Genomic DNA, 17947 nt, shown 5'->3' with positions numbered 1-17947 from the left:
TTTATATACCCTACATTACTCATCTCATATGTATATACTGTACTCTATCATCCACTGCATCTTGCCTATGCCGTTCTATACCATCACTCATTCATATATTTGTTTATTTATTCATTCCTTTACACTTGTGTGTATAAGGTAGTTGTTGTGAAATTGTTAGGTTAGATTACTCGTTGGATATTACTGCATTGTCGGAACTAGAAGCATAAGCATTTTGCTACACTCACATTAACATCTGCTAGCCATGTGTATGTGACAAATAAAATTTTATTTGAAAATCAAAACAAACTCTGAACCAATGACATTAATTTGGGGACAGGTCGAAAAGCATAAAAACATGTATGGCAATTTAGCTAGTTAGCTTTCACTTGCTAGCTAATTTGTCCTATTTAGCTAGCTTGCTGTTGCTAGCTAATTTGTCCTGGGATATCAACATTGAGTTGTTATTTTATCTGAAATGCACAAGGTCCTCTACTCCGACAATTAATCCACACATAAAACGGCCAACCGAATCGTTTCTAGTCATCTCTCCTCCTTCCAGGTTTTTTCAGCTTTGAACTTATATGGTGATCGGCATCTATACTTTCATAGTATTACCAAGACTTCCGGCAAAACAGTTTGTCTTTCGATCACCCACGTGGGTATAACCAATGAGGAGATGGCATGTGGGTACCTGCTTCTATAAACCAATGAGGAGATGGGAGAGGCAGGACTTTCAGCACGATCTGTGTCAGAAATAGAAAGGAGTTACCACTTCATATTTTCAAGCAGGTGGTGGCTGCATCATGTTATGGACTGCTCGTCATGTCATCAGCAATAGAGTATTTTGGGGGGAATAAAAATTTACGGAATAAGGCTAAACACTGGCAAAATCCTAGAGCAAATACTGGTTCAGTCTGCTTTCCAACATATATTGGGAGGAAAATGTACATTTCAGCAGGACAATAAGCTAAAACTCAAGGCCAAATATACACTGGAGTTGCATCTCAAGATGACATTGTATGTTCCTGAGTGGCCTGGTTAGTTTCGATTTAAATCGGCTTTAAAATCTATGGCAAGACATGAAAATGGTTGTCTAGCAATGTTCTACAACCAACTTGACAGAGCTTGAAAAATACAAAAAAGTGCCAATATTGTACAATCCAGGTGTCCAAAGCTCTTTAGTGACTTGCCCCTACAGACTCGCCGCTGTAAGGGCTGCCAAAGATGATTCTTAACATGTATTATTGACTCGGGGTTGAATACTTATCTCATCAAGATAGTGTTTTATTTTTACAGAATATTTTGAGTAGATATTTTTGCTTAGCCTATTTCTTTTATTTTCATATTTGCCTGTGCCTGGTCGGCGGAGGTCTCACTTTAAAGACTAATGGTGCAGTAAAAATCGTGCACTTGATGCAGCTGTTCTGGCCTACCGGGTCAACTAAAAACCTAATCAAGCTTCTCCAAAGTGGGCTTATTTTACTGGGTTGGGCGGGTTTTTGTGTCTGATTGGTCTACTAAGTGTCAATCAAATCTGGAAACACTTTAAGTACACAACTGTTTGACTAAAATCATATGGTATCGCCAAGGAAGTGTTAGGCTGAGGATTGGTGAAGATTTAACCCGAAAATGAGAGCTTTTTCCTTATTAATATTGGCCTGGATGTCCTTGCTTGTGGTTTTACCAGTGATACGTTGTAAAGAACAGCGAGAACTATCCGAAGGTAGGACAGCTCAAATAGCAACTCAACTTGCATTCCAACGTTTTAAATGTTGCTGAGTATTTTGCAATCTCGCTAGATATAAAGATGGAGTCATGGAAGTCACTATTCAAACGTTATTACATTGTAATTTGCATGTAACTCTCTCGGACTGATAAAAAGCAATTGCATTGCAGATACAAAGTTCCACCGGGTGTTCTCGAGAGTTCCATGCCGCTGACGTGGACTGAATCGCGTCTGATTTAATTCAGACTTGTGCCTAATGTTCTATTGAAAACAAATACATGTCAAGAATGATGCAATATAGGCCTACAATGCTTGATAGCATATTATGGATTTCATCAGGGGTTGAAGTATGTTATGCGCAAGTGGCAGAGATCAGTTAACATTAGGTTACTTACTTTTAGCCTAGTTTAATATATTTTTTTCTTGTAGGAATTTTCTAGCTACTGTACACATACTAATGTTTTTTCTACTTCAGTTTAGCATAATGTTTACTGAGCTACAAATCAACATTGCATGTGTGCTGGAAATATTTTCTTTATTGATAGAGATTGATGGAAAGTATCACTTCACAGTTTTAAGAAAACACTCATTTAACATACAGCATGCTATCATAAGAGAGAAGGGGAACATTTCAATGGTCAAGTAGACACATCTATACATTCTCAGAGACCACCTCTGGATATATTATCCAATTGAGCATGGTTGGTACAGACTGTTTACTTCAGGTTTTATGTGATTTTACATTGCACACACACTACACGGGCCAATTCTCGCATCAATGACATACTTCCATTGTTTTACATTTCTTTCAGGCAACCTTTTAGTTGTGACTGTTGCGACCAAAGAGACAGATGGCTTCAGGCGTTTCATGCGGTCTGCCCGACACTTTAACTACACTATCAAGGTATGGAAAGTTCTGACAAGATAAAACTGATCCAACATTTGTGTCCAGACAATGACTGGCAACCATTCACTCTCTCCATCTGGAAAATATCAATACCTTTGTGAGGAAACAAGCCTTTTAGAAGAAGGCATATCTTTTTGTTGTGGAGAATGTGTTTTGCAGTTGTTCTCTTTGGGTTTGAAGGTGCTTGGCAGAGGGGAGCCATGGAAAGGTGGGGACTATATGACCGAGCCAGGAGGGGGTCAGAAAGTGCGCCTTCTTAAAGCTGGTTTGCAGGAGATGGAGGAAGACAAGGTTGTCCTCTTCATTGACAGGTAGCCTTCAATCTGCCTTCACTCTTACCAGCATTATTGAATATATTATTGAATATATCCACACACAAAATTCAGCGTACATCAAAATTCAGCTTGCCCAACGACTGGTTCAGCACTGGTCTTACCCCACCAGACATGCCACCAGGAGTCTTTTCGCAGTCCCAAGGTCCAAAACAAATTCAAGAAAATGTACAGTATTATACAGAGCCATGATTACATGGAACTTCCTTCCATCTCATATAGGGGAAGTGAACAGCAAACTTGGTTTCAAAAAACAAATAAAGCAACACCACATAGCCTCTTCCCCATGTGACCTACTTGTGTGTATGTACTGACATGTATGTGTAACTGATAGATGCACACACACACACACACACACACACACACACACACACACACACACACACACACACACACACACACACACACACACACACACACACACACACACACACACACACACACACACACACACACACACACACACACACACACACACACACACACACACACTAAATGTTAATGTTTTTAAATGTATGTCAATTGTAAAGTATTTAGTCTGTAATATCTTTTTCGTTATGTGTCAGACCCCAGGAAGACTAGCTGTCGACATTGGCGTCGGCTAATGGGGATCCTAATAAATCGCCCCCTGAACAATGAGGCTCATAAAGGTTCTCTTTTCTCTCACTCTGACCAGCTATGATGTTGTCTTCGCCTCCGGTCCCAAAGAGCTGCTAAAGAAGTTCCAGCAGACAAGACACAAGGTGGTCTTCTCTGCAGAGACCCTCATCTGGCCCGACAGACACTTGGAGGACAAGCACCCCCACTTCCGAGAGGGAAAGAGGTTCTTGGGCTCAGGGGGTATGTAAACACACGCCTCTTGATCACCTAGCAATGGAAGGTAGCCATTTTGTTAACTGTCAACAGCAAGTTGTTGTCAGTTAAACACTAATACTAACAAACACAGTTTTGCTTTTTAAACGTTGACATGCAACAGTCCAGTTAGAAGTTGTCTCAGTCATTTTTATAGAAAGGAGGACATTGGGCCTAAGACATATGAACTGGGCATGAATTCACCTGACAGTTTATCCACTAAGGTTTGAGACTGTGAATGGCAGTTTTATAATCTTAATGTTTAAGTCAGCTGCTGAAAACAAGAGCGAACGAAGTCCAAACACGAATATGAAATCACATGAATTGGACCTTGACCATTTGTTTTTGAAATTCCGGTTCTACTGTTCAAACTGCTTTGTCTTTGTCATATCAAATCAACTTTTATTTGTCACATGTGCCGAATACAACTGGTGTAGAACGCACAAGCCCTTAACTAACAATGCAGTTTTAAGAAAAATAAGTGAGTAAAAAATGTAAATAACAAATCATTAAAAAGCAGCAGTAAAATAACATTAGCGAGGCTATATACAGGGAGGACCGGTACAGCGTCAATGTGCGGGGGCACCGGTCAGTTGAGGTAATATGTACATGTAGGCAGAGTTAAAGTGACTATGCATAGATAATAAACAGAGAGGAGCAACAGTGTAAAAGAGAGGGGGGGACAATGCAAATAGTCTGGGTAGCCATTTGATTAGCCGTTCAGGAGTCTTATGGCTTGGGGTTAGAACCCCTATCGTTCACACATTCTATCTTTGTCCCTAGGATTCATTGGCTATGTTCCTAACCTCAAAGAGATGGTTGCTGACTGGACAGGGGAGGACAGTGACAGTGATCAACTTTTCTTCACCAAGATTTATATCAACCCAGAGAAAAGAGTAGGCATCTACCTCTATACTGATCTTGTTATGGTTTTAAGTGGTCTCTCTCAGAACTACCTTAGCACTTTACTATCTATGCATTTCTTCTTGGTATGAGTACTGTATGTGTATTATACTGTAACATTATATCTATGCAGTATGTTTCCTCATGCTGTTTTTCTTTTCATAATAAGTGATATGTTTTTTCTCTCTAGAAATCCATCAATATAACACTGGACAACAGATGCCGAATGTTTCATAATCTTCATGGATCCCTTGGTGAGTTTTTAACAAATTACACATCTCTTTATCTCTTAGAGTATGTCTCGCCATTGTCTCCCACTTCACCTCTAGCCAACAAGTATACACATGTACTTCAACATTTTCGAATGAAAAGGCCACTGCACCACTGAAACCTACTGACATCAGCTTTTAAATTGTTGATCCTCCCCCCTCCTGGGACATCAAAACGGCTGTTTCAGTTTACACTTTTCCCCGTTCTGTAAAGAAATGCTTGGAGAAGAAAAGAGGAAAGTGCGACCTCCCTCTGGTTTCACTTCCTGACTGTGTTAGTCGTGATTGGCTGATTGAGGCTTTGATGAAGGTGTATGAGTGTGATGCAGGTTGTCATATCCTTAGGCTTTCTGGTTCAGCCGACAGACTGCTTTGAGCCTTTCTTCCCTCTCTTTTACTCGCTTTCTCTCCTCCTCTTCCCCGCCCTCTCTTTTTCCTGTATGCCGCTGGCTGAGGCTGAGCCTGCGTTAGGAATTTATGAGTTTGCTGTGAGAGAGGGATGTGTCTGAGCTCACGTAGACCAGAGAGGGAAGGGGGAGGGGTCAGGCACAGCTCCATGCTTTTTCCAGATGTTCCCAAAGCACAGGGCTGGATGTGTATAAAATTTTTAAGCAGCTGCAAGTTAGGTGGGCGTGCTGAGTAAACGCTACATCCTACCAACTCCACAGCAACTGCTTCCTGTTAATAGCTATAGACTTCCCTATAATAGTCAGCTTCTTGAGAGGGACAGCAAGATCATGTTTGTTTGTGTTCATGTCTTGAAACCTACTTGAGGTGAAAAGGAGAGAGCTGAAATTGTCACAGCATCGTTGTAGAACCCAGCTTCCCAGAGAGAGACATGCAATCATTCGCAACATGTAGTGAGTGGTGACGTCTCTGGTGGTTTGCCGGTTTCAACTGCAACGCCCCACAGTTGCTACATGTTTTTCTGGTGCAGGTCAGCTTTGGAAAAGTGTTTTATTTTTAACCTTAATTTACACAGGTAAATTACATTGAGACCTAGGCATTGTTTATAAGTGAGCCCTGAACACATTAAATACAGAGTTTGTTAGTTTTGTTAAAAAATCTGTTGAATTACTGTGTAATGAATTCCATCTCCAATACATGATGTCCTGAGTGTATTGTATGTTTCAGTACTGTGGATTGATTAGCCACTGAGTGGCATGCTTCAAGTCTCTCTTGGAAGACACGTGGCCGGCCAACAATTGGCAGGCTTTACTGACTATTGTCACTATGGGGAAAATTTGTTGCAGTGGCATGTACACGTGTATTTTTTTTAAATGTCACCTTTATTTAACCAGGTAGGCCAGTTGAGAACAAGTTCTCATTTACAACTGCGACCTGGCCAAGATACAGCAAAGCAGTGCGACAAAAACAACACAGAGTTACACATGAGATGAACAAACGTACAGTCAATAGCACAATAGAAAAATCTATGTACAGTGTGTGCAAATGTAGTAAGATTAGGGAGGTAAGGTAATAAATAGGCCATAGTGGCGAAGTAATTACAATTTAGCATTAACACTGGAGTGATAGATGTGTAGATGATGATGTGCAAGTAGAGTTACTGGGGTGCAAAAGAGCAAAATAAAAAATAACAATATGGGGATGAGGTAGTTGGGTGGGCTATTTACAGATGGGCTGTGTACAGGTACAGTGATCGGTAAGCTGCTCTGACAGCTGATGCTTAAAGTTAGAGAGGGAGATATACGTCTAAAGCTTCAGTGATTTTTGCAATTCGTTCCAGTCATTTTGTCGCAGGACTGGTACTGATGTTACAGTTTGTGTGTTTGCGCCTAGATGAGGTGGTGTTGAAGTTTGAGGACGGGCAAGTGCGGGCCAGAAATGTGTTGTATGATACATTACCCGTCGTCATTCATGGCAACGGGCCCACCAAGGTAACCTTCCAAGTTTTGACCCTTTGACCCCTATTGACCATTGTAATTCTATTGACCATTGAAATTCAGACACAATAAATAGAATGTAAATGTAAGACCAGAAAAATCATCCAAATATTTGGAAAAGGGTAGATAAACAGTATCAGGAAGTGGTAAAAATAAAATAAATGTTTCTTGTTTAAGCTCCAGATCAACTACTTGAGCAACTACATCCCCACAGTGTGGACGTTTGAGACGGGATGCAGTGTGTGTCTTGAGGACCTGCGGCCACTCTCAGGACTCAAGGTGGGTTGCCTGTCTGTTTATGTGAAGTATTCTGGTAATACACTCTTAGGGCGTATTCTCATTGAAGAGAGTTGTAGCAGAGGTATCGTGATGAAATTTCAATTGACCTAACATGTACATACACTTTTCAATTGACATGAGCAACGGAATTTCACGTGCCTATAGAAGGTTCGGTGGATTGGCGATGGACATTCTTGCTTCGCAGCTTAAATTTACCGTAAATATCCCAGTATGGCCACCAGCCAGCAAGCTTCCTTTTAACAAACTATTCAACTATGCAAGCAACTTCATCTTAACCAACTTTTCATCTTAAGCATATTACACTCTCTTGTATAATGCAACAATTCACAACCGTGTGCAGAGTATTAAAGGGTTTATTTTCTTATCCGTACACTCAATATATTTCAGGTTAAAAAAAAGTCTTAAATATAAGGAACACATTTCAGCTGTTTCAAAAGCATTGCTCTGCCATTTCGATATTTACTGTAGGAGTATTTCGCTTGAAGAGACCATTCTGTTTACTGTTGACTGCTCAGATAGCCTGCGACCTCCGTAGGAGAAGTGACAAGTTTACATTACACTAAAAGGTCTAGCCGAGGTTAGTTTCTCTTAACCTCTAATGTAGCTCTCGTAGTGAGAATACACTCTTACGATGAATTGTAATACACCTGCGTCGGAAACGACACGCACGGCCGACGCGCAATGAATACCGGTGCGATTAATGGTCACCTGTGGTGTGTGCCGATGGAGCTTGATTGCAAGTTGGGTGACAAGATTCTCTGGGGGGGATTGGATGAAAAGGCATTTGATTTTTATATGCAAGGTTTTCAAGTCGACTGCAATGTACATGACAATGTTATTACATGATTATTTTTAATACCGTACAGGAGAGCGAATACCCACTGGTGGTTATTGGAATCTTCATCCAGCAGCCCACACCCTTTGTCAGTGTGTTCTTTGAGACCTTGCTCAAACTGGAATACCCAAAGAACCGACTCAAACTCTTCATCTACAACCAGGTGAGAGAAACACATTTTATTACATAGTACCATCCATCTAACATTTAAAGGGATACTTTGGGGGTTTTGTCAATGAGGCCTTTTATCTACTTCCCCAGAGACAGGTGAACCCATGGATATCATTTTGATGTCTTTGCATCCAGTATACAGTATTGATTGTTAGCTAGCTGTTACCATAGACTTCTAGTCATGGCGCTATCGCTAGTTACTAATAACTTCCTTCAAACTGCATGCAGAGAAATAAAAATTGTATCCACGAGTTCATCAGGTTCTGGGGAAGTAGATCATTGTAAGTAGATGCAAGAATCCCTTTAACAAATGTGTATAATTAAATATTTTCCCTTTTGATTTGAGTAACCGTTTGGTCTTGTATGAATGGAACACCGTGTTAGTTACATCCAGTAACCTCTTGTGCATTTCTCCCTCCGAATTGTTGCCAATCCACACATGTGCTCACATGCCTCTGTGGATAGTATAACAATGACGAGGAATGTGTCGGATCTGTGCAAGTACCAGTCAAGTGTCAACCGACTTAACTTCAGGGTCCGTGCATGAGATATGTTGACATGAATCAAAGTCGTATTACAACACTTGAAATTTGTTGTTAAAAGTTGATGCTTTCATAAGTTCTAATCTTCCAGAATTGAAGTAGAGAGGAGATTCAGCAACTCTTAGTGGACAATAGAAGTTTGGGAAAACCCTGAAGAAGGCCGAAAGCTGGAACGCGCTGGTTTTCCTTTCATAAAAAAAAAAAAAAAACGTTTCTATTCACTTCTAATTTCCATCAAGAGTTGCTGAATCTCTACTTCAGTTTTGCTCCTCAATTCATACACCTTGGTTGGAGAGCGAGGTAGCCATATTTATCAAGAATTGAAATGACAGAATTCATTGAACAGATTACGATATCCCACATTGTAGCTCAATGGATTTGTTTAATATCAACCTCAAGCATCTGGTGGGCTGTAATGCTCTCATTTAACTCTTTTTTTCCTATATGTGAATGTGACTAAGACTGTTACAGAAGCACAACAACTCTTGTCTTTTCTACTGTCCCACAATGTCCTCTTACAGGAGCAGCACCACGAGGTAGCGGTTAGCTCTTTCCTGAAGGACCATGGGAAAGAGTACCAGGATGTTAAGGTCATCGGGCCTGAGGAGAACATGGACAGGGTAGCTTCCCGCAACCTCGGCCTGTGAGTTCACCTTGGCTTTCTCTCTCACACTAGCTTTGGATGCGCACATAGAACCTAGCTTGACATTATTCCCATGTTTTTCAAAGATGTTCAGCATGTGACCCGGGGTAGTTTACTGATTAGGTCCGCTGCCTTCAGCGCATACATGCACTGTATCAATCTGGGTTCGAATCCCCAATGAAGAAAATAAAATGTTAGGTTTGGGACTGCCCCATAAATGTGTGTTTACTAGGTTTCCTATTTTTTGGTTCCCAGTGATATGTGCCGACAGGACAAGGACTGTGAGTATTTCTTCAGCATGGATATCGAAGTGGTTCTGAAGAACAAGGACACCCTAAAGATTCTCATCGAGCAAAATGAGTAAGCGGCAATAAAAATGAGCCTGTCGATTATGCCTGACCAGATTCCCGATCTCTGATGACGCATGCAATAACTGCTCTCCTAAAAATACTGGACACACACACACACACACACACACACACACACACACACACACACACACACACACACACACACACACACACACACACACACACACACACACACACACACACACACACACGTGTATTTGGGTGGATACACTTTGAAAGCTCAGCTGGTTTTCAGTGGGACGTGATTAATCATCCCCTGTCACCCTTCAGGCCTATAATTGCACCCATGATAACCCGAGAAGGCCGCCTGTGGACCAACTTCTGGGGAGCACTCAGTGCTGATGGTTACTACGCTAGGTCGGAGGACTATGTGGACATTGTGCAAGGACGCAGAGTGTAAGTCACACACACATTATTTCCCATAACTGATTATACCAATATGGTCATTATGGAACAATGTTGTTTTATAGAGAGCTGAGGTCTGATGGGTTTTTGCTATGACTCTCCCCAGGGGGCAGAAATGCTCGTTTCCTGCTGTAGGATCATATTTTGCTAAACTCGGCAACACTACTACAGCTTCCATGCCAGTATCATATCTTGTTTTAGAGAGCGCTTCCAGCACAATGTATGGGAAGCCTGTTCTAAATATAATGTATTGTCACTACAGTGGTGTGTGGAATGTCCCCTACCTGACCAAGGTGTACCTGGTGAAGGCCAGCCTCCTTCACGAGGAGCTCTCCAACAACGACCTCTTCAGCTCGGGCACTCTGGACCTCGACATGGCCTTCTGTCACAACGCCAGAAACAAAGTCAGTGTTGGAAAGCTATGGTCAAATTCTCCATTTCATTTTGGGCATAAAATAATGCATGACAGGCCTCCAAGTGGCGCAGTGGTCTAAGGCACTGCATCGCAGTGCTAGCTGTGCCGCTAGAGATTCTGGGTTCGAATCCAGGTTCTGTGGCAGCCAGCCGTGACTGGGAGACCCATGGGGCGGCGCACAATTGGCCCAGCGTCGTCCGGGTTAGGGGAGGGTTTGGCCAGCAGGGATGTCCTTGTCCCATCGCGCACTAGCGACTCCTGTGGTGGGCCGGGCGCAGTGCACGCTGACACAGTGTTTCCTCCTACACATTGGTGCGGCTGGCTTCTGGGTTAAGTGGGCATTGTGTCAAGAAGCAGTGCGGCTTGGTTGGGCCAGAGGACGCACGGCTCTCGACCTTCGCCTCACCCGAGTCCATACGGGAGTTGCAGATACCACGAAATTGGGCAGAAAAAGGGGTAAAATATAAAATCAAACAAAAAAATGTAAGAATACTTTACTGTCCTTTACCTTGCAGAGAACTTAAATGTGTCTTTATGCTCACAACATAAAGCAATGGGTCAGCAGCACCCTTTGGAAATTTGAGGAATTAAGTGCCTTACTCCAGGGGGGCAGGCAATGGCATGTAGGATTCCATCGTAATTTATTCTGAAGCCTCGTCTTGCTCTCAGTCCTTCAGTGTCCAGTATTAGTCACGGATGCTTAGGTTTCAAAAGATTACAAAACTCTGATTAGAAGTGAGACACCCAAACAGCGTCGAACACGTAGAAGTCCCAAAACTTAGGCCAGGTAGCAAATATTTTAAAATTATAGCTTCAAACTAAATAATAAAAAAAAAAAAGTTTTAACGCCCTTTGCTTCAATTTCTCAGGGAGTCTTCATGTATGTTACGAATATGCACACCTTTGGACGGATGCTGTCGACAGAAAACTACCAGATGAGCCATCTCCACAACGATTTGTGGCAGATCTTTGAAAACCCTAAGGTGAGAATTGGGTTGTCAAGTAGTCATTGGGGGGAAAAAACAAAGGCTCCCCTTGACTCAATTCAGGCCTAGACAGCATCATGTACCTCACAACTTTGAATTAGTTTGAAGACTAATTGCAGCACTTCAGCTGAAGAAGGGCTTATTGCATGTCATTACATGCAAGTGTATTTTCTGCAGTGCTTTGCAACAGTAAGAATGCCATTGTCTTATATAAATCTGCTTATGTGGACACTTTGTATCTGTTCATGTGTTAACTTGTCTAATCACAATAAATATAGTAATGCATCTCTACACTGAGTATACCAAACATTAGGAGCACCTTCCTAATATTTAGTTGCACCCCCTTTTACCCTCAGAACAGCCCCAATTCGTTGAGGCATGGGCTCTACAAGGTATCGAAAGCGTTCCACAGGAATGCTGGCCCATGCTGACTCCAGTCTGATCGCCTTGAGATAGAAGCTGTTTTTCAGTCTCTCGGTCCCTGCTTTGATGCACCTGTACTGACCTCGCCTTCTGGATGATAGCGGGGTGAACAGGCTGTGGCTCGGGTGGTTGATGTCATTGATTATCTTTTTGGCCTTCCTGTGACATCGGGTGCTGTAGGTGTCCTGGAAGGCAGGTAGTTTGCCTCCAGTGATGCGTTGGGCAGACCTCACTACCCTCTGGAGAGCACTGCGGTTGCGGGCGGTGCAGTTGCCATACATGGCGGTGATACAGCCCGACAGGATGTTCTCAATTGTGCATCTGTAAAAGTTTGAGGGTTTTAGGGGCAAATATACACAGCCCGACAGGATGTTCTCTTCTTCATCCATACTGTCTCTGCACCATGGGTGGACCATTTCAGATCATCAGTGATGTGTACGCCGAGGAACTTGACGCTTTGCACCTTCTCCACTGCGGTCCCGTCAATGTGGATAGGGGGTACTTCCTCTGCTGTTTCCTGATGTCCACAATCAGATCCTTTGTTTTGTTGACATTGAGTAAGATGTTATTTTCCTGACACCACACTTCGAGGGCCCTCACCTCCTCACTGTAGGCTGTCTCGTCATTGTTGGTAATCAAGCCTACCACTGCAGTGTCGTCTGCAAACTTGATGATTGAGTAGGAGGCGTGTGTGGCCCGCAGTTGTGGGTGAACAGGGAGTACAGGAGGGGGCTGAGCACGCACCCTTGTGGGGCCCCAGTGTTGAGGATCCGCATAGTGGAGATGTTTCCTACCTTCACCACTTGGGGGGTGACCCATCAGGAAGTCCAGGACCCAGTTGCACAGGGCGGGTTCAGACCCATGGACCTGAGCTTAATGATGAGCTTGGAGGGTACTGTGGTGTTGAATGCTGGGATAGGGTGAGATTGAATATGTCTGTAAACATTCCAGCCAGCTGGTCTGCACATGCTCTGATGACGTGGCTAGGGATGCCGTCTGGGCCGGCAGCCTTGCGAGGATTAACACGCTTAAATGTCTTACTCACGTCGGCCACGGAGGAGAGCCCACAGTCCTTGGTAGCGGGCGGCGTTGGCACTGTGTTATCCTCAAAGAGGGCGAAGAAGATGTTTAGCTTGTCCAGAAGCAAGACGTCGGTGTCCGCTACGTGGCTGGCTTTCCCTTTGTAGTCTGTGATTGTAGACCCTGCCACATATGTCTCGTGTCTGAGCTGTTGAATTGCGACTCCTTTTCATCTCTGTACTGAAGTTTTGCCTGTTTGATTGCCTTACGGAGGGAATAACTACACTGTTTGTATTCAACCATATTCCCAGTCACCTTGCCATGGTTAAATGCGGTGTTTCGCCCTTTCAGTTTAGCTTTCACCTGGATTCAGCTGGTGAGTCCGTGTCATGGAAAGAGCAGGTGTTCTTAATGTTTTGTACACTCACTGTATATTCTTCATTTTCCTCAGGATTGGGAGGAGCGTTACATCCATGAGAACTACACAAAGATAATGAGAGACAAACTGATTGAAACAGTGAGTACTTGTTTTTCTATCAAAGTATAATATTTCAATGCTCACTCAAGATCACTGACATTGCCTATTGCTCTATATAAAATGATGATAATGGCTAATAAAGGTGATAACCGAAGTTTCTTAATATATAATAATATATACCATGTAGCAGACCCTTTTATCCTAAGCGACCTACAAATCATGTGTGCATACATTTTACGTACGGGTGGCCTCGGAAGTCGAACGCACTATTTCAAGCGTTATGCTCTACCAACTTAGCTACAGAAGACTATTTCCGGGTGGTCAAAGTCCAGTTGGCTACAAATGAAGACCACAAACTGCATGCTCAAAATATTTATAGAATTGACTGTTTATGGAGAGAGTAGAAATTCCATGCCTATCTACTACTCTTTGAAAATGCAAGGTCACTCAATTGTATTTTTTTTTTTTGCCCCCTTCCAGCCTTGCCCTGATGTATACTGGTTCCCGCTATTCTCTGATATCGGATGTGACCACATTGTTCAGGAAATGGAAAACTTTGGACAGTGGTCAGGTGGCCGAAATACGGTATGTATTTATACTCCTAAACCAATGTAGCCTACAATTATTATCTTACCTAACAAACCTGTAAATGTAGTAACTTGAGCATTGTATCATGTTTTTATATGTTCTTATTTACTGAAGGACACAAGGATCCAGGGTGGCTATGAGAATGTCCCCACCATTGATATCCACATGACTCAAATCAATTATGAGAAAGAGTGGCAGAAGCTTCTGTTGGATTACATAGCCCCAATCACAGAGACAATGTATCCTGGATACTACACCAAGGTATGTTTAAAAAAACATCAACACACATTTGTACTCATTTTAGATGGATTTATGCGCAGCTCAACAGAAATTCATATTTTCATTACTCTACACATTTTTCATGGATTTTTAACTCCTGAATTATATCATTACTATGTGGAGAACAATAGAGAATGCATAAATGATCAGGAAAGTTTTATTTGACATTCCACTTTCAGCTGGGGGGTTGTTTGTGTGGTTATAATGGTACATCGTGGTTCTTGCTTTAGTAAGTCCCACAAAATGTAAATATTTCTGCTAATTTGTGCACCGTTCTGTTACCTATCGCCACCTTGTGGCCTGATATCCGTTGATTTAGCCAAGTAGAGTTATGTTTGTTTATCTAAATATGTTTAAATGCACACCTCTCCTGTTATTTTGATTAACTTTTGAATATTACTTTGTTCACAGGTTAACAATATTAATATTCTTATTTATGTTTTCAAAATGTAGAATTATACTGTATGCTGCAGGATTTACAGTAGAATAGTCTACATTTATACAATTCATCATTCATTTAATTAAAATGCAACAGACGTGTTTAATTATATTGCAAATATATATTTTGAATAGAATCTTATGTATAGAACTGGGTCCCTCTATGCTACCATGTTGACCCTGACATGCGTCTCTTCTCTTATCAGTGTATCTCTTACCTCAACTTCGTAGTGAGGTACAAACCTGACGAGCAGCCCCTGCTCACCCCGCACCACGATGCATCTACTTTCACTATTAATGTAGCTCTCAACAGCAAAGAAATTGACTATGAGGTAAATGAGTATTAGGGGTCCAGTCCAGTAAGACACACTAAACTGGCAGGTAACCTAGACAAATACCCCTTAAGCCCTTGTTTGAGGACAGGATGCAGGTGTTTTGTCCTCTTTCCTGTCTCTTCTCTGGGAATGTATGCTGGAATCAGGGAGCTCTTTCTTTTTCTTAGCTGAGGTTTCAACCAGGAGGTCAAGGGGCATGCGGCCTGTCCCGGCAGCCCTCCCGGCTCGTTTGTGAATGCTGCATGACTCTTTGCATCACTCTGGTATTTTCTGTCTCTCTCTTTGCAGGCTCAGTTTGACTTGGCGTTTGTAGTTAGATATAAGCCAGACGAGCAGCCCTTTTTAAGGCCACACCATGACGCGTCCACATTTACTATAAATATTGCACTCAATCAAAAAGTGCTTGATTACCAGGTGAGTGTGTTTGTGTGATGATTTACACATTGACTTGGGGAGTTGGCCTCTAAAGACTGGGTTGGACCAACTTTAATATGTGAACACTTGTAGGGCTACCCCCATGGTAATATTTGTAACACTTATGGATGTGCCCTGATTTGTTATACCCTCAGGCACCTCTGTAATTAAAACCCTGCGCCCCACTATTATTAACATTTATTACAATTGGTTAGGATAACCCGACTACTGTATACGGTCATTTAGTGTGAAATTGGAACAGAAAGATCAGTGAAGTTGTGTGTTTTCCTGAAAATTTGCAATCAAGTTTGCCAATCAACTTATTTCAAGTAGGAATGCAAGTGTATGAATGTACAGTATGTCTTCTGCAATGTTCTAAGCATGCAGACCACTAGTTGCTTTGTATGTTTTCATCACTGTTTGTTTCTATGAATACAATTATTCCAGGGTGAGTTTCCCAGAAACATCAAGACCGTCTTTAGCATTAAGATACTCGTTCCTCCATTGCCCACCAATGGATTTAAGATGATCTTATTGCTAAAGATGGTATTTATGTTTCTGGGAAACTCACGCCAGATTGCTTTCATCAGAATAATTTTGGTGACTCTCATTCTTTCTCCTTTGCACGTAAAAAAACCCCAACCATCACTTGAAAGGCTTTTGAAGATGTGTTGTATTGCATCCGTGTCATTACCCTGCATCTTTCGAACTTGGACAAGAATAGGTGCATAATCTGGTTTGTTTTGAGAAGAAAGTGCTTTCCGCACAGTTACTGTTTCTCCACTGTTCACAATGTGTTATTTGCACATAGTTATGTACCTATGATGAAAGCCTTCAGTGTTCTCCTGTGCAGTATGACCTTGAGTCTTAGACAAGTTGACGTTTCTCTATGTATAGAATGTGAAGCATGTGTGAATCTCCTGGCTGGATATACCTTTCCTGACTTCATCTCTGTTTGCTTTCCCATTGAAGGGTGGGGGATGCAGGTTCATACGGTATAACTGCTCCGTCGAGGCACCCCGCAAAGGCTGGGCCCTCATGCACCCTGGACGGCTCACCCACTATCACGAGGGCCTGCGAACCACTGCAGGCACTCGATACATCGCAGTGTCATTTGTGGACCCCTGAGTGCCAATGGCAATGTGCTGCCACTTCCAGGTGTCAGCTGTTGTTTCTATGGTGCCTTTACTGAACGTTTGTTAATTCAGGAAAACTCCATTAGCCAAATCCAAGTGGGCGTTGCGGGAGACCTTTTCTCTTGAAACCCCTTTCCACTGAAAGTCATTTGAAACTTTTGTGAAACAAATGTACTGTTTTAGTATTATAATAACTTGTTTTGTTGAATCAAGACACTCCTACATACAGTATGAGGCAATAAGAATAACTTTATTTGTAAAGTGCCCTTCATTTCTAAATACACTCCTAATACAGTATGCAATGCACCATGGTCTTGGAGATTATTAAAACATCTGTCCTATTTATTATTTTGATATTTGTATAAAAGGAGTTTATTCCAAAGATTCCGTGTGGCTTTTCGAATGTGTAATATCTAAAGAACACAGCTCGTAACACATTCTCAGTCCCCTTGTCATTTTCATGTTGAAAGCAAGTCCATGTTCAGCACCCAAAAATTGTCGATGCAATGAATAGAGCCGACATGAGTCCTTATTCTACATGTCAGACAGGCATGTTTGTTCTACATTGCCTACTTCTATCAGAATGTTCCAAAACGTTGCATCCTGCTGAAAGCACACCAGAACATATACTGTATGTTTCTCTTAAATAACTATAAATTTTTTAAACATTCCATGACAAGTAATCATTGAGGACAAAGTTTGACTGAATTGATCTGATGCTGCCTGGGCATACTCTGAAGAATGTTGTAAACACTAGTAGAGATAGTTGTGAGAATTTATATTTTGGTCATTTGTCAATAAAACACTGAACCAAACTATGATTCCATTGTGCAACCAATCCTTTGAGTAGTTAGTACTGTATCAAAAGCCAAAACACCATTTTTATTGTGGCCCTAACAAAGATAGCGGAATGAATGAATTACAGAATGGACTGTTCAGTCAGAGGTTATGCCAATGACATGTCCTAAATAAATGTATATTCATTGATTGGTCCCAACATAGTGTATACAATACCTGCTTCTACCTTTACTTTGATGAATATTTAGACAGTGGCTGCTGTTTAGGCTGGGTTAGGGTGAAGGTGCCCCTAGGCTTAGATTCTAATCTTGGGTCAGTTTAGCATTTTCCCCACTAATGGTTAAGGTTTGAATTGGGGGAGGGGAAAATAATCCTATATCTGTATTTTGGGGAAACAGATTTTAGGTTGTGACTTTTCAACTGATGTGTTGTCGTTATAGTGATTACAGTTTGTTTTTTGATTACTCTATTTCCATACATATTTTTTGAAATATT

The 17947-nt window shown here is 41.8% G+C and overlaps 1 protein-coding gene across 4 annotated transcripts; it reads left to right on the top strand.

Annotated features, from left to right (window-relative positions):
• The first annotated feature begins 1510 nt into the window (after nt 1-1510).
• On the top strand, nt 1511-17475 carry plod1a (procollagen-lysine, 2-oxoglutarate 5-dioxygenase 1a). 4 transcript variants are annotated; one of them, XM_046343604.1, is made up of 20 exons: nt 1513-1705; nt 2521-2612; nt 2796-2926; nt 3624-3787; nt 4583-4695; nt 4893-4956; nt 6772-6869; nt 7053-7154; nt 8042-8173; nt 9245-9366; nt 9622-9726; nt 10008-10133; nt 10405-10546; nt 11427-11540; nt 13438-13503; nt 13945-14049; nt 14167-14313; nt 15393-15518; nt 16175-16242; nt 16491-17475. In XM_046343604.1, the coding sequence occupies exons 1-20, from the start codon at nt 1612-1614 to the stop codon at nt 16708-16710; spliced, it is 2331 nt and encodes a 776-aa protein (XP_046199560.1). In that variant the 5' UTR covers nt 1513-1611; the 3' UTR covers nt 16711-17475. The 4 variants fall into 4 exon arrangements, with proteins under 4 accessions (XP_046199559.1, XP_046199560.1, XP_046199561.1 ...); XM_046343603.1 differs by having other exon boundaries at nt 1511-1705; nt 16175-17475; XM_046343605.1 differs by lacking the exon at nt 16175-16242 and having other exon boundaries at nt 1514-1705.
• Nucleotides 17476-17947: the final 472 nt, after the last annotated feature.

Source organism: Oncorhynchus gorbuscha, linkage group LG03, assembly GCF_021184085.1.
Source record: "Oncorhynchus gorbuscha isolate QuinsamMale2020 ecotype Even-year linkage group LG03, OgorEven_v1.0, whole genome shotgun sequence".
In the NCBI taxonomy this organism is placed as follows: domain Eukaryota; kingdom Metazoa; phylum Chordata; class Actinopteri; order Salmoniformes; family Salmonidae; genus Oncorhynchus; species Oncorhynchus gorbuscha.
This window is presented reverse-complemented; position numbering and strand designations above follow the sequence as displayed.

Excerpts from the sequence above, each read along its gene's own strand:
- plod1a (XM_046343603.1), top strand. The coding sequence starts at position 1,612 with ATGAGAGCTTTTTCCTTATTAATATTGGCCTGGATGTCCTTGCTTGTG. Across the intron at positions 1,706-2,520 it reads ACAGCGAGAACTATCCGAAG|GCAACCTTTTAGTTGTGACT; the intron begins GTAGGACAGCTC and ends CATTTCTTTCAG. Across the intron at positions 7,155-8,041 it reads GGCCACTCTCAGGACTCAAG|GAGAGCGAATACCCACTGGT; the intron begins GTGGGTTGCCTG and ends AATACCGTACAG.